General features: G+C 34.8%; 2 protein-coding genes across 3 annotated transcripts in view; one reads left to right on the forward strand and one right to left on the reverse strand.

Moving 5' to 3' along the window:
• Window positions 1–323: 323 nt before the first annotated feature.
• On the reverse strand, window positions 324–5,845 carry LOC112500594 (mitogen-activated protein kinase kinase 6-like). 2 transcript variants are annotated; one of them, XM_025104104.1, is made up of 8 exons: window positions 5,752–5,845; window positions 5,472–5,556; window positions 4,473–4,607; window positions 3,667–3,882; window positions 2,459–2,641; window positions 1,780–2,003; window positions 635–680; window positions 324–547 (listed from the first exon to the last, which is right to left on the reverse strand). In XM_025104104.1, the coding sequence occupies exons 1-8, from the start codon at window positions 5,823–5,825 to the stop codon at window positions 455–457; spliced, it is 1,056 nt and encodes a 351-aa protein (XP_024959872.1). In that variant the 5' UTR covers window positions 5,826–5,845; the 3' UTR covers window positions 324–454. The 2 variants fall into 2 exon arrangements, with proteins under 2 accessions (XP_024959872.1, XP_024959871.1); XM_025104103.1 differs by having other exon boundaries at window positions 3,667–3,891.
• Window positions 5,846–12,364: 6,519 nt separating this feature from the next.
• The window catches only part of LOC112500630 (glucan endo-1,3-beta-glucosidase 13-like), a 6,410-nt gene continuing 5,145 nt past the window's right edge, over window positions 12,365–13,629 (forward strand). The window contains exon 1 of the mRNA XM_025104154.1: window positions 12,365–12,795. Within this exon, the coding sequence (XP_024959922.1) occupies window positions 12,741–12,795 (55 nt within the window). The 5' untranslated portion in view covers window positions 12,365–12,740. The remainder of the gene's footprint in view (window positions 12,796–13,629) is intronic.

Genomic DNA, 13,629 nt, shown 5'->3' on the forward strand with positions numbered 1-13,629 from the left:
TTGTCTATCCAGATAAATCCGACTGTCTGGCAAGAGACCAATGGTTTAAGGGACGCAAAAGTAGAGGATGGGATTATTTTTAGGCAATTCTTGTATTAATTTGTTTGAGTTGGCTTAATAGGGACAAGCAAGGGGTCCATGGTTAATTTTTTGGCTTGATGATTAAGCCGTAAAGAAACACTCCTTAATGGCTAAGCATATAAGCCACCCAGACCATTAGGTTCATTAAGTTGTAAGTAAATAACCCCTAAAATAAAATTATGGACACTTATTTTGGGACGTAGGGAGTAACAAAGAACTTTTCCTAAAAGATATGATAATAAAGAACTTTGCATGCATTCATTGTTGTAACAAGTATCGAACATTTGATAAAACTCGATCTATGAAATACTATACGATTGTTTGTTATATCATAGCAAACATGTGAGCTAATTATACACTGTTACAAGACACGTTACCTCGTGAAATTCATCGGGGGTTCCAAGCAACCAATCAGAATATCAAGATCAATGTCCTTGTCCTCGAACTTCTTGATGAACGGATGACTCTAAAAAAGCGAGAAGAAAGAAGAAGTTAAAAAGTTATTAACAAAATGCACAAATTAGTGAAGTTTCTGAAGAGAAGTTGCACTAACCAAAAGGTCTAAAGCCGATGATCTATCTTTAGGGTCTTTCTGTATGCTGCATAATCATACACAAGGGTAAGAACTAGAACTGCCATGATGTTGTGGAAAAAGGGTTTGTGCTACCCTTTAGAGCGTCCACACCGTAACGTTCCCACGACATCACTAGGAAGGTCGTTGTGTCCAAGGGCAAAGTAGGCGGAGTTGGATTTAAAAAATCATATAAAATGAAAAATCGAGGGACACCCTGGTAACCAACCATTCATCTGGCCGGTATGCACATGTACTTGCAAGTAATTGAAGTTGTTTCTTGGTTTGTATGCACTTCTGCATGTTATGCATATATGCATACCAGAGTGTTCCTCAGTTTTTCATTTTTTCTGGGGGTTCCCTTGAACCTCCCTCTATATATATATATATATATATATATATATATATATATATATATATATATATATATATATAGGGGTTAGGATCACGTGAAAAATAATCTTTTGGTGAGAACACGGATCTTCATGCATCTACCTTCATCACATTCATCCACGTGCATTCACACACCATTTACCTACTTGTATCATCATGACTCAAAAACTTTAACAAATTTGTGCATTTGGTGGTGATTGAAAATATGTGAAAGTTAGTGAAGTTGACCGAAGGTGAAGGAAGATGGTGAAGGTGGAAAATGTACATAAAATCCGTGTTTTTTGTGAGCTATCACATAAAAAAAAACCATCTAAAAGCTTAGGAGTATTCTGACCAAGAAATTTTTTCTTACATGATCCCAACTCTATTTATCTATTTGTGTGTGTATGTGAAGAAATGTCGCGAGTGTCCTCATCTTATCTCTTTCTAGAGTTGAGGTCGTTAAGATTATTATAACTTTTATCATAAATACAAACCTTAAAAGAGGAATAAGATCAACCACAATGGTTGTGGCGTATTGGTTGAGGCCCCGGGGATGTGGTGGAATATCCCATCTGCCCCGGGCTCAATTTCATGCATCCACAACAATTGTGGCCACCGAGTTTATCAGGTTTGATGTCTTACGGTCACAATTTACTGAGATTAGAGTGGGCATAGCCTAGGACACCCTTCCAAAAAAAAAAAAAGAGGAATAAGACGAAGTTAATAACAATCTCAAGATTCCCACTTCATACCAGGTAGAAACAAACGAACAGAACTCCGGTGAAAACTGATCGGGCGGTGCAGAAGGCGGTGGCTTTGCGACAATAGCCTCCAAAAGCTCATAAAAACTTGGCCAAACTTGATGATCTTCAGATTGTAAATATGGAAATCGTCCTATAGCACACTCGAGGATCACCAGGCCCAAACTCCATATGTCACTTTTATAGTCATAAGCTCCCCCACTGATTCTTTCCGGCTTTAAAAAGATAATGGCAGTTAATAGGTAAACCAGTTTTCATTCATTAGATTCTGCATATAGAATATTTTAAAAAAAAGTCCACGATATGGCTTTATGGTAAGGTTAAGGGACTGATTGGTTGGTTTTCCATCAATGGATAAAGTTGTCTGTGTGGATTAATCTGTGTGTATAGATCGGGAAGCTTTTTGTTTGGAAGGGTTTTTTTCGTAGATGGAAGGAGCGTGTTTTTTAATTGGGAGGGACGGGTTTGGAAAAAAGAACTTGGCTTTCTACATAAAGCTCCCTCAGAAGCTTACTGAATAAGCCACTTTCTATATCATTAAGCCACTACCAAACAATCATGAATAGCTGACTGAATAAGCTGTGAGTCCCATAAAGCTCATTAAGCTGCTACAAATCAGGCCCTAAATTTTGTAAGACAAAACATGCAATTGCATGAAAGTTTCACTTACAGCCATGTAATTGTATGTTCCGACAAATGTATCCCGTTGACCCATAGAGGTGGCCAGCATTGCGCTCACACCAAAATCCGTAATTTTCACTTGGCCTTTTTGGTTTACAAGAAGGTTAGATGGCTTAATATCTCGATGAATTACATGTCTTTCGTTGTGCAAATACACGAGACCCTGCAGTACCTGGGGTAAACATTTCAATGAGCTTATATATAAAACCAAACCAAACCAACCTTGGAAGTCTGAAGCAGAGGTAGGGTTTGGGGGTAAGAATTTAGGCAGGGGGCATTCCAATATTTTTGGAGGCCTAGTTACACAAGTACCAAGACAATTGACCGACAGGGCGAGTAATAAATAAAACAAAATATAAAAGTTCATACCATATATTATAGGGAAAATTATATGAAATGCTAAGTACCTTGGTCCAATTCTTATTTATAGAGCTGAGGTTAAAACATATATAATTGGGTTAAGGCTAATACGAGTATAATATTTGGGGCCTTGTTCCATATATCACATTGAAACACCATCTGGCACCACCCCTGAATTTAGGGGTGGATTTAGTCATGGGCTAGAGGGTGTCCATGCCCCCACTCTACCATCCAGATGCAATGAAAAAAATTAGGGGTCTTAAAGGAGGACCTGCTTTAATTTGATGTGTGCTCCCTTAAGTAAACAAAAAGTGGTTGCAACTTGCTAGTAATGTCATTGCATGTGGCATTATAGGTTGCAAGCTCGGATCCTTTTGGCTCTTTCTTTATCTTTTTTTTTAGTAAAAAAGAATGAACCCACTTGGGTGTTGCAAAAAACCACTTCTATGCCTCATTTATTTAAACCATACTTTATAACTGTTTTTTGTTTTATTTTATAGTCATTAATTATTTTGTGCCTCCGCTCGGAAAATTTCTGGATCCGCCTCCGGATAAGATGTATGCAAACCTTGCATCTACCATAAGGGTTAGAGAGGTTGGTTACATGAAGACCCCCAGGCTTACAAAACAAAAAATAAAAGAAACGAGTAAGTAAACTAGACTACCTGGTGAGATTGTGTGCAAAGAAGCAAAGAGTATCATAAACAGTAAATGCATCAGGGACAGATACGAAGAAATAGGTCAAACAAACAATAAAACAGAAAGTGCACTACCGACAACTACTAGTACAAGAAGAAGCCAAGACTATTCAGGAACCTAAATGGAACGTAAACTAACCTGTTTGCAGACAACAGCAAGATATGGTTCAAGGATTGTTTTAAGTTGTCTAATAACATCCGCCAGAGATCCACGATCCATGTATTCAAATACCAAAGAGATGGCTCCATTGTGGTAGAAAGAGTGGTAACAAACCACAACATGAGGACATTGTGATGCCTGATTAATTTTCAGCTCTTGCACAATCTGTTTACGAATATCCTCTTGTATGTTCATCTGAATCACCTACGAGGCATAACCCACGCATTTCAAAGGTATAAGGATGCATATCCAATACGGTGTCGGGGTTTTTTTTTAAGTATATAATATTTATAAATGACAAACCTCACACTCCTCACCTATGGTGAGGCTTGAACCCTTGACCTCCAATAAGGTGTCAAGATTAGTGTGGATAAAGGTTGAACAAGATGTGAGGCTTGCAAAAGCCTCATATTCCAAGTAATAATACATGGAAGAAATTTACGCAACTATGCAAAGAGTGATGACTCTATCAATGTTGCTAGAACAATCAAGGAATCCTCCAATTTTCACTAATATAGCAATAGGGTCCAAACAGTTTCAGAGTTAAAAATCTAAGTCGATACACTTCAAAGAATGTGATAGAATCTTTAGGAATATCTAAGACGCTTTTGTAACCTACATGAGACAGTTGACAAGCAATTAAGATGACTTGTATTGCCACTAGTGTCCCTATAGTTTGTTCCATATTTGTTATAGTCTTGCAAACCTGAAGCTAAACCGCCATAAAATGAACCATAGTTGTAGACAAACAAGAAGCAAGTAATTTGAGTTCATAAAAATCTGACCTTCAAAGCAAACAATGTTCCAACCCATTTATGCCGAACGAGTTGAACAACGCCTCCACTTCCTTTTCCAATAACTTTTATGGCTTCAAGGTCTTCTAGTGAAAATTGTAGATCAATCTCCTTGGTATCTGAAGGCTGTCCAAAGCAAACTAAAATGAGTTTCCCTAGCTATTACAAGTCTAAGTTGGGTATCATGTATCACAATTTACTAATAGAATTCAGTTTTGACCATATTTAGCTTTAGTTAAGAAAACTTGTATGACAATTATAAATTGCAAAAACTGAAAATGAGGGAGGATACAAGTCCGGTGGGTCATCGGTGTGCATTAATCTTTAGCAAGAACTGTAATCTCAATGTAAACCCCTATTAAACTTCCAACTTGTTATCAAAGACATAACGCTGTATAAATTTGTTGCATATCAAAACCATAGAATAGTTCAAACATCAAGATAACATTGTTTCCCATAAGGATGTCATGTCCTTGCTTATTGCCATTTCCCAATAATCAATATTCTGTAGTCAACAAGCATAGTTAGCTAGACATGATATTCAATTTTCACCCTGATAGCCTCACACCAAAAGCGACATCCTCTGAGTTGCAATCTAACGAACTTTTGATCTAGTAAGAGTCACTATTACCCCTTCCGAGACAATCAAGCATACATGATAAAAATGTAAACCCATGATCAACTAGTAACTGAGGAAATTGATGCCTCCAGATTTCTTCATGCTGTTACTAATATGTCCTCAATAAATAACATTAATCTGTCCTCAACTTCAGATGTCTTCATATTGAAGGCAATTATTCAACTAACCATTTAAGTAAGTCACGCTGCAGATAGATAGTTAATTTAAATTCCACTACTACTGAAAACTATCAAGAACATACTTAACCTGCATCTTCATACTCAGAGCCCAAATTTCACAGTTTCTAACCAGAATCTATCCTCATTCCGAATGCAACAAGTCATACAATATGAAGAAGGTTAGAAACTTACACTAGATCCCTTTTCCTCGGACTTTAGTCTTAAACCTTTCAAGTTTAAAAGTAAATCCCCATCATGAAATGTCCCGCTTGCAGTCCTGCAAATCCAGTATAACTATTATAATCTACAACTGCATAACTATATTCGCATAAATTATGTCAAAGTGAAATTGGAGCTTGCGAAGAACACTGTATTTAACCAAATTATGGATTTGAACGCAATTCCAGATTAAATGAGCATATGAATTGTATTTTAAATCCAGAATCATAAAGAAGGTCGTATTGAAACTTACAAGAAGCTGGTTATTGGGGCTTCTTGAGCAGGAACAGAGAGCTTTAGTTGCTTCAATGGCTTCATACCCTTCATCGTTGTGATTTAGATTAGGGTTTCTTACTCTCGGGGTGTGTGTCTGTGTGTGTGTGAGAGAGAGAGAGATTTTTCAAATAAGCAACAGACCGCCAGGGATCAAAAGATTATCAGAATTACTGAAATGCCCTCTAACTATTGTCTTTTGTGCATTTCGATCCCCAAACTTTGAAAGAATTAAATATCGCCGGTGAGTTATTAAAATAATATTTTTCACTTTTACTACTAGTTGTGTACTCACGCAATGCGGCGGGAGCCATGAATTTTAACGATTTTGAAGTTCCATTGATTTTATAAGATAAGATTTAACAATGATATAGGTTACACTTGATCGTTACATATTAATACAATTTGAATAAGTAAGAGTTATGGTTCTAATTACAGACTATCGATGAAAAAAATTGTATGACAGTTTAAAATCCAATATATTTAAAATCCAATATATTTAAACGACTCCACAAATGTGTTCAATTTACACCAAGAGCAAAAAACCAATAAACTTGAGTTTTAAGAAAAACACTCAAAATCAATAAAGAAAACTACAAATTTGACAGATCATAAGTCATGAAAAGACCAAAAAAGATGGGTTTTAGAATGAAATTTCAACTGTTTACCCTCTTTCTTGTCCAGAAACTCAGATTAAGGTTGAATTAATAAATGTATATATATATATTTCAAAAAAACTCAAAAACATATTAATTCAGAACATATTATACAGTGCAATTTGGACAGCCTAACCCCAAAATATATAGTATATATATAAATAAATAAATAACTATAAAAGTATAAATCGTAAATATTAAAAATATTTTTCACAGTATATATAACATATAATAATATAATTAAGTCAAAAACTATTTAATATTAGACTCATTTCGAAGGTATTAACGAAACAATTATAATGGTGTAACTTGTTAAAATAAAAATGTATTTTTTAAACATGTTTTAATTGATATACGATTATGTATGTTAATTTGATAAGGATTTAAAATGAAACATTTAAAAATAAAGGACATAAAGTAAATTAATTAATTAATTATGAGGGTAAATTTAAAATTATAATTTTAAAAAAATCGGTTGTGAGACGGTGAGTGTATGTGATGAGAAGAGGGGGTAAAAAAGTGACATAAGGGTAGTATAAAGGGTATTTTGGTTCTTTAGTATTTTAAGACTTTAAGACTTTTGTTAAATTTGCTTAATAAAATAGATATAGATATAGATATAGATAAGCTTTTAATGGTAAGATTCAACATTATTCCTTACCTTACTGGGGTAAGATTTTTATTTCATCAAAACTGCATCGTATGCAACAATTTACCAGGTAAACGCTAACTGTGTAAGAGTCGTCATCATCTCTTGTCGGATAACACTTTGGTGTTTGTCGTCCCTCTTACTGGATAAGATTCTCGGTTCTTGTCATGTTTATCGAATAAGATAATGTGACTTGGTAAACGCTTATCAGATAAACATTTGGTAAACCGCCCCTACATTAAGTCAATAATGTGTGTTTTTTCTGAATTTATCAAAAATAAAGATTAATATACACTGGAAATCGAATTAAAATCAGTGTGTCGATCACTTTCTAGTCATAAATTTTTTTTACATTGAATTTAATTCAAGGCATGGTCTTTTGTGTTTGATTTTTAAGCCCAATCTTTTGAAGACTCGATCTCGATATTGGTCTCATGGTCTAAAACAATATTGAACAGACCGTTTATCAAACGTTAATCAGATAATTTTGTATTGGCGAGAGTCACTATCCTCACTTACCAAATCGTATAACATTCTTAACTATTAAAATAGATTATTGGTAAACATCCTTGTGCTTACTGGGTAAGAGTCTTTTCTTTCACTTACTGGTTAAGATTTCTGATCCCTGTTATGCTTCTTACTGAGTAAGATTCTTGATTCTTATCATTTTTCCCGGTAAGGTAAATGACAGTAGGTAAATACTTATCTGGTAAATGGCTGATAAACTGTCCGTAATTATTTTTATATTTAACAGGAATTTAAAGGAATTCTAGAACACATCAGCAAATCATTTTGAAATTATAACTAGAGTTGGCGGAGTGATTTTGTCTAAAGACAAGACGTACTTTGGGTTCGATTTCAGATTTTCTGTTAGCCTCAGTCACTCAATAAGACAAAAGATATCTCTTTATACTGATCTTCTTAAAAGCGGGTTTTGTATGAGATATATTAAGTTTGTCAGTAATCAATATTTAACCTAAATTTGTAAATTATAAACGATAAAAACAGGTTCAAATTGGTCGTATTTTCAATCCTTAAACTGAATTTTGGGGTCAACCAATAATAATCATAATTGGGCTTCGGTGTGTAGATCCGAACTTAAGTTGATTAATACATTCGACAACTGTTTTAAAATAAAGATTTTGAAAGAAAAAAAATGTTTTAACAGCTACTGTAAAATAGTCTATGAAAACAGAAAAGCTAAAAATCTTGAAATTTGAAGAAATTTATGAAGCTCGACGTTGAGAAAAGATAAATATCATTTTAATTGAATTTACTATTTTAAAGTTTTTTTAAAGGCAAAAAAAAAAAAAACAAACATTCACAACGTTTTGCTGTGAAGTTTCAAATATAAAAAAAATGGTATCACGAAAACAGACTGGTCTCACGTAATCCCAAATCATAATTTTATTATGTAATATCATTAATTAAATTAAATTAAATTTTTAGAATTTATTTTTTATCCCTCCTAACAAGTTTATCCTGTATCTCATTTTATTATATTATTTTTTAGAACGAAATGATAAGTAATGGTGGTGGTTGTTTTTTTGTTCTGTATTTGTCCGTTTGACATCTTAGTGAACAAGCACAAACTACCATATTTTTATATTTTAAATAACTGAATATTTGAAAAAGAAAATAAACAAATAAGGGGCTGTTAACCTGAACATTTATCTGGTAAGCGTTTATCGGTAAAATTCAACACTATCGCTTACTTATCGGGTAAGATTTCAGTCCACCAAAACAACTTTACTTGGTAAGCGCTAATCGAGGTAAGAGTCATCGTCATCACTTATCGGGCAAAGACTCATGGTCCGTGTCTTCGCTCTTACCAAATAAAATTTTTGGTTCTTAACATATTAATCTGATAAAATAACATGATTTGATAAACCCTTGTCCAAATAAACACTAACTGTACAAAATAAGTTGTCACTAAATTCAACCAAAGTGATGCGGGTCGATTTTTTATTTTATTTTCAAATAAAAACACATGTAACCAATAATAAAATAAAAATAAAATAAGGGGGAATTATGGAGTGGGGCCTACCGGGGGGGTGGGGTCCAATAAAGAAGCATAAAAAGTAAAAGGTGAAAGAGAGTGGGGGTTTTAAACCCTTGTCTTCATGTGAGATGCTCAAAGCAAATCAAGCAAAATGTCACTTCTGTCAACGGGTCGTTCTGCTGTGCAAGCTTCGACAATAATCATTTTGTAGGTTTATCTATGGAAATCTTGTTACGACTTCTTCTTCTTCTATCTTATATTAACAAAATCTTGTTACGACTTTTCTTCCTCTATCTTATATGTAAAGAGCAGGGGGATGGGCCCCATCAAAAAATTTACTAGGGTTAAAAATAGTTTTTTTTTTTTACTTTTTACCTTGGTCCCTCTGGTAAATTTCTCTGGAAGTGCCCCCACGTCACAACCTAAAAACCAAAAAAGTTTATCGAAATCAATCAAAAAACTAACAAAATCTTTCGAAATCAATCGAAAAAGTCTCTCGAAATTAACAACAAAAAATATAAAAATACCTTGAAATCAATCAAGAAACTTTAAAATCCAACGAAACGATGGAATTAGGTTAAAAACACACCGAGTGATTTTGTGGGCCGTTAATCTACCTTAAAGGTGCCATCACTGGGCAAAAATCCTAGATCTGCCACTGCTCGTGTAATTGATGACATGGCGGGTCAGATTATGTTGCAAGTCTGCGTGTTTTCAGGTGCGGTTGTGGTTTCTTTAGAAGGCCATCTTGTTTCGGTAACCATAGTCTTGATGGTCTTGAAGTTTGAGATTAAAAATGGTCAAGAGTTCAAACCCTTCTTACATTTCTCACCTTAACTCTTACTTTTACAAGATCTCGTGTGTGTGTATGTGTGTGTGTGTATATATATATATATATCGATTTAACTGAAATGATTGGTTTGAACTCAAAACCAAATTGCATATCTCAGTTTGATAATTTTTCAAATCGGTTGGCTGAGTAATGAAAGGTCAAGCCAACCGAATTGTTTTGGTTTAATCGATTTCATATGCAAATCTCATTTTTCAGATAATCTTTAACACGTATCGTTTATGGTATAAACCTTATTTGAATGGTTGTAATTTGTTACAATATTAGGTAATGTCAATTTAATTCAAATATCTCGAGTCTCATATACATTATATTGTAATTCACATAATCCAGATATTTATAATAGCAATTTTGTTTTATAACTATCCTTAAACTGCAATCTGATTATGACTAATACTAACCAATGTCACATTTGTAACAACTCGTCCCACATGGATAAAATACGATACTTGTTAGCTCCTTATAAGTCTCAAGTAGTGAGCTACCAATAATTTTCACCATGGTTTTAAGTTGGATTCAAAGTTACCGGGCCAGCACGTTACTCAGGGCTTTGGGGTGTCACAGTATTCAGGATATTTAATTGCATTTGTTAATAATATCAGGTGATGTCAGATCCAAGATATTTGAATTAATTCATATTCATGAAATTCATTTGGAGCCCAACACTTTTCCCCAAAATAATTTAAAGTTTATTGATAACCTTTCGTTTTCCTCTCTTTTTAACCATTATTAAGCTTCAAAACAATAACTATCGAATGTCACACACAAACAAAATAACAGTTACTTTGAAGATCGTCTCAAGTGACAAATATATACCAGGCACCTTATTACCACTGTGATTTTACTGACTACTGTTTTTTAAGATTCTAAGGAATTACTCAAGGTACACGCAAGTTGGCATAGAAATCCACAGTTACCTGTAAAAACAAAACACAACCCTTAACCACAAGGGTAGTGCCTGATTGATTTGAGTTTGGCTCCAAAGGTCAAAAGTGTCTGGAGGTCCAATGTTAAAATCCAAGAAGGAACAAAAATCCCCTTTGTGGCCATGGAGGTTCAAATGCGGTGACTCCGGGCTACCTGCAAAGCAGGTGGTCGCCCTGAGATTAGTCGGCTCGCATAGCGGGTTGGATATCCAGGTTAATAAAAAAAAACAAAACACAACCCTCCGATCAATCTCGTTGGAGAAGACAAAGCCTTCCACATATGGAGGACCTCGAATCCTAACATGTCAAAACGTTTTGGGCGACTACAAATGGCCATACCTAGACTAACAATCGTGGCCTCACCTAAAGCATCGTTCATCCAAACCTATGCCTACAGTCTCCACTAAGATTGTTGAGTCCACCACTCGTGCTTCATAGAAGGAAAGTCCGACCATCTTGGCCTAGCAATACAGTTACCGTTTAGATTCGTATGTCCCATTGGTCCGATGACAACAGAGTTGAAGTTGACGATGAAAAAGCCCTTTAACTGGGCAAGTAATAAGGTAACTCTCTTAATATTCGGTCAAGGTATGAGAGCGTGGAATGACACGTTATAAAACGAGTACGGATGATTAAAAAGAACAATTTCTTTGAACAATTCGTTGAGGATAAATTTATAACTTTGTATTTTTTACAATATAAAACTGTGAGATTAGGTTCATGTGAGATCAATCTGTTTTCATATGACATGTGAGAATACAAAATAACACTGAAGTTTCACAACAATTCATTGTGACGAACTTTCACGCTAATAACATTGTGAATGAACCTTCACAGTCTTTTGCTATGAAGGTTCAATGTAGTTTACGTGATCTCACGGGTTTCGTAAAAATATATTGCATTCATAGTATTTTTACCGTCAAAGTTCGGTGTATTTTACGTAATCTCACGGGTCTCATGAAAGTATGTTGGTCTCACATGATCAAATCTCAAAATCATATTTGATTATTAGGGTTGAGCTCATGTGAGACCATCCTATTATTATGTAACCATATTTTTACACTTGAAACTTTACAACAAAATATTGTGAAAGTAAAAAAAATTGAATATTCACAATAAAAACATTGTGAAGGTAACCATCATAATGTTTTACTATAAAGTTTTAAGTGTAAAAATATAGTTTCATAGGTCTCATAAAAAAACATACTAGTTTCAAATGAAGGGCTGTTTGGTAGTTGCTGAATGGTTTAGTGCAGAATTATTAAGTGGTCAGAATGATTAGAGGCTATCATGATATAGTAAAAAATGAAATATAATTGTTTGGTAATTGTGTACAATGAAATTATAGCTCTTAATGGCTAAGGAGGATCCAGGATCCAAAATCATTCAGAAAATTTTAGAACCATTAAAAAATATACTTTTTTTGTCAAACAAGATCCACTTTTTAACGATTTAAAGATGACCGTTAAGACTAAATCTAGGTTATTATATAATGCCAGATTATACAGCATACGTGGGGAACAGACATACCTTTTCTTGTCTGGTTTAACACCGGAATCAAGACATTTTATAAATTCCAGTTTATGAAAACCCGTTTGAAGTCCGATTCCGATGTGCTATTTTACCCAAAAAGAAAAGAAAATTGAAATCCACGTACTGTTTCCTGCTCGCTGACACCCACATACTCCGACACTCGTCTCTGGTACTTAGCTTTCCTCTGATTTGTCGCCATTATCGAGCTCCAAAAAGCTGAGAAATAGAGACGTTGTAGCGTCTCGCACGAGGTTTTAAGTTTCAGCATTTCTGGAGAATAATAGTTGAAGAGAAGTGTGTGTGTGTTTAGAGAGAGAGAGAGAGATTGAGAGAAAATCGATATCTGATTTGGAATGGCGAGAGGGTTTAGATTGATCTTTGCGACTTCTCTACTACTTATGCTTCTAGGTATGTTCTCTTAAGCACATTATGTGTTTGTGAAAATGTCAACTGGGTTTTTCGACTTCCATCTTTCTTATGCACATTGTGTTTGTAAAAATGTCAGTTGGTTTTTGCCACTTCTATCCTCCTTGTGTTTCTGGGTATGTTCTGCACATTTATGTGTTTTTCTTTTTGGTTGACTATGATTTTTGGTCCCGCTTAAGACCACCGACTAATTCTCGGGCTACCACAAATAGTGTGGACTCATCGTTGGTGGAACTCTATGACCACAAGAGCTCTGGTAGCTCTTGGATTTGAACCCGGGAACGTTATGTGTTTGTGATAATGCCAATTGATTTTTTCGACTTTTATCCTCGTTATAAGCTTTTGGGTATGTTCTTTTATGCACATTATGTTTTTGTGATAATGTCAATTGGTTTTCGTGACTTCTATCCTCCTTATGCTTTTGGGTATGTTCTCTTATGCACATTATATGTTTGTGAAAATGTTAACTGGTGTGGTGCTTGAGCCTTTTCGTGTGTTCTTCATTGACTCAATGTTGATGGTGCTTGAGATTCTAATTTGTGGTTTTATGCTGATATATTGAATTGATTCACTTTTTTAAATTGAAGATAGAGATCCCTTTTAGTATCTTCCCGAATGCTTATAATGTGTAACGTCCCTTCCAACCGTACCAGATATTGTATGCTTTATCCACCGGTGCCCATCATCCTCTTCGGAAGACCAGTCCGGTTTTAGGCTGTGGTACCATTTGTAACGTCCCCCCGGCCAACCGTACCACATATTGTCCGTTTTATTCACATCTAGATCTGAATAGAAGAAATATCTAGTCCCTCATAA

The sequence above is a fragment of the Cynara cardunculus genome (assembly GCF_001531365.2).
Source record: "Cynara cardunculus var. scolymus isolate 2C chromosome LG 17, CcrdV1, whole genome shotgun sequence".
NCBI lineage: Eukaryota > Viridiplantae > Streptophyta > Magnoliopsida > Asterales > Asteraceae > Cynara > Cynara cardunculus.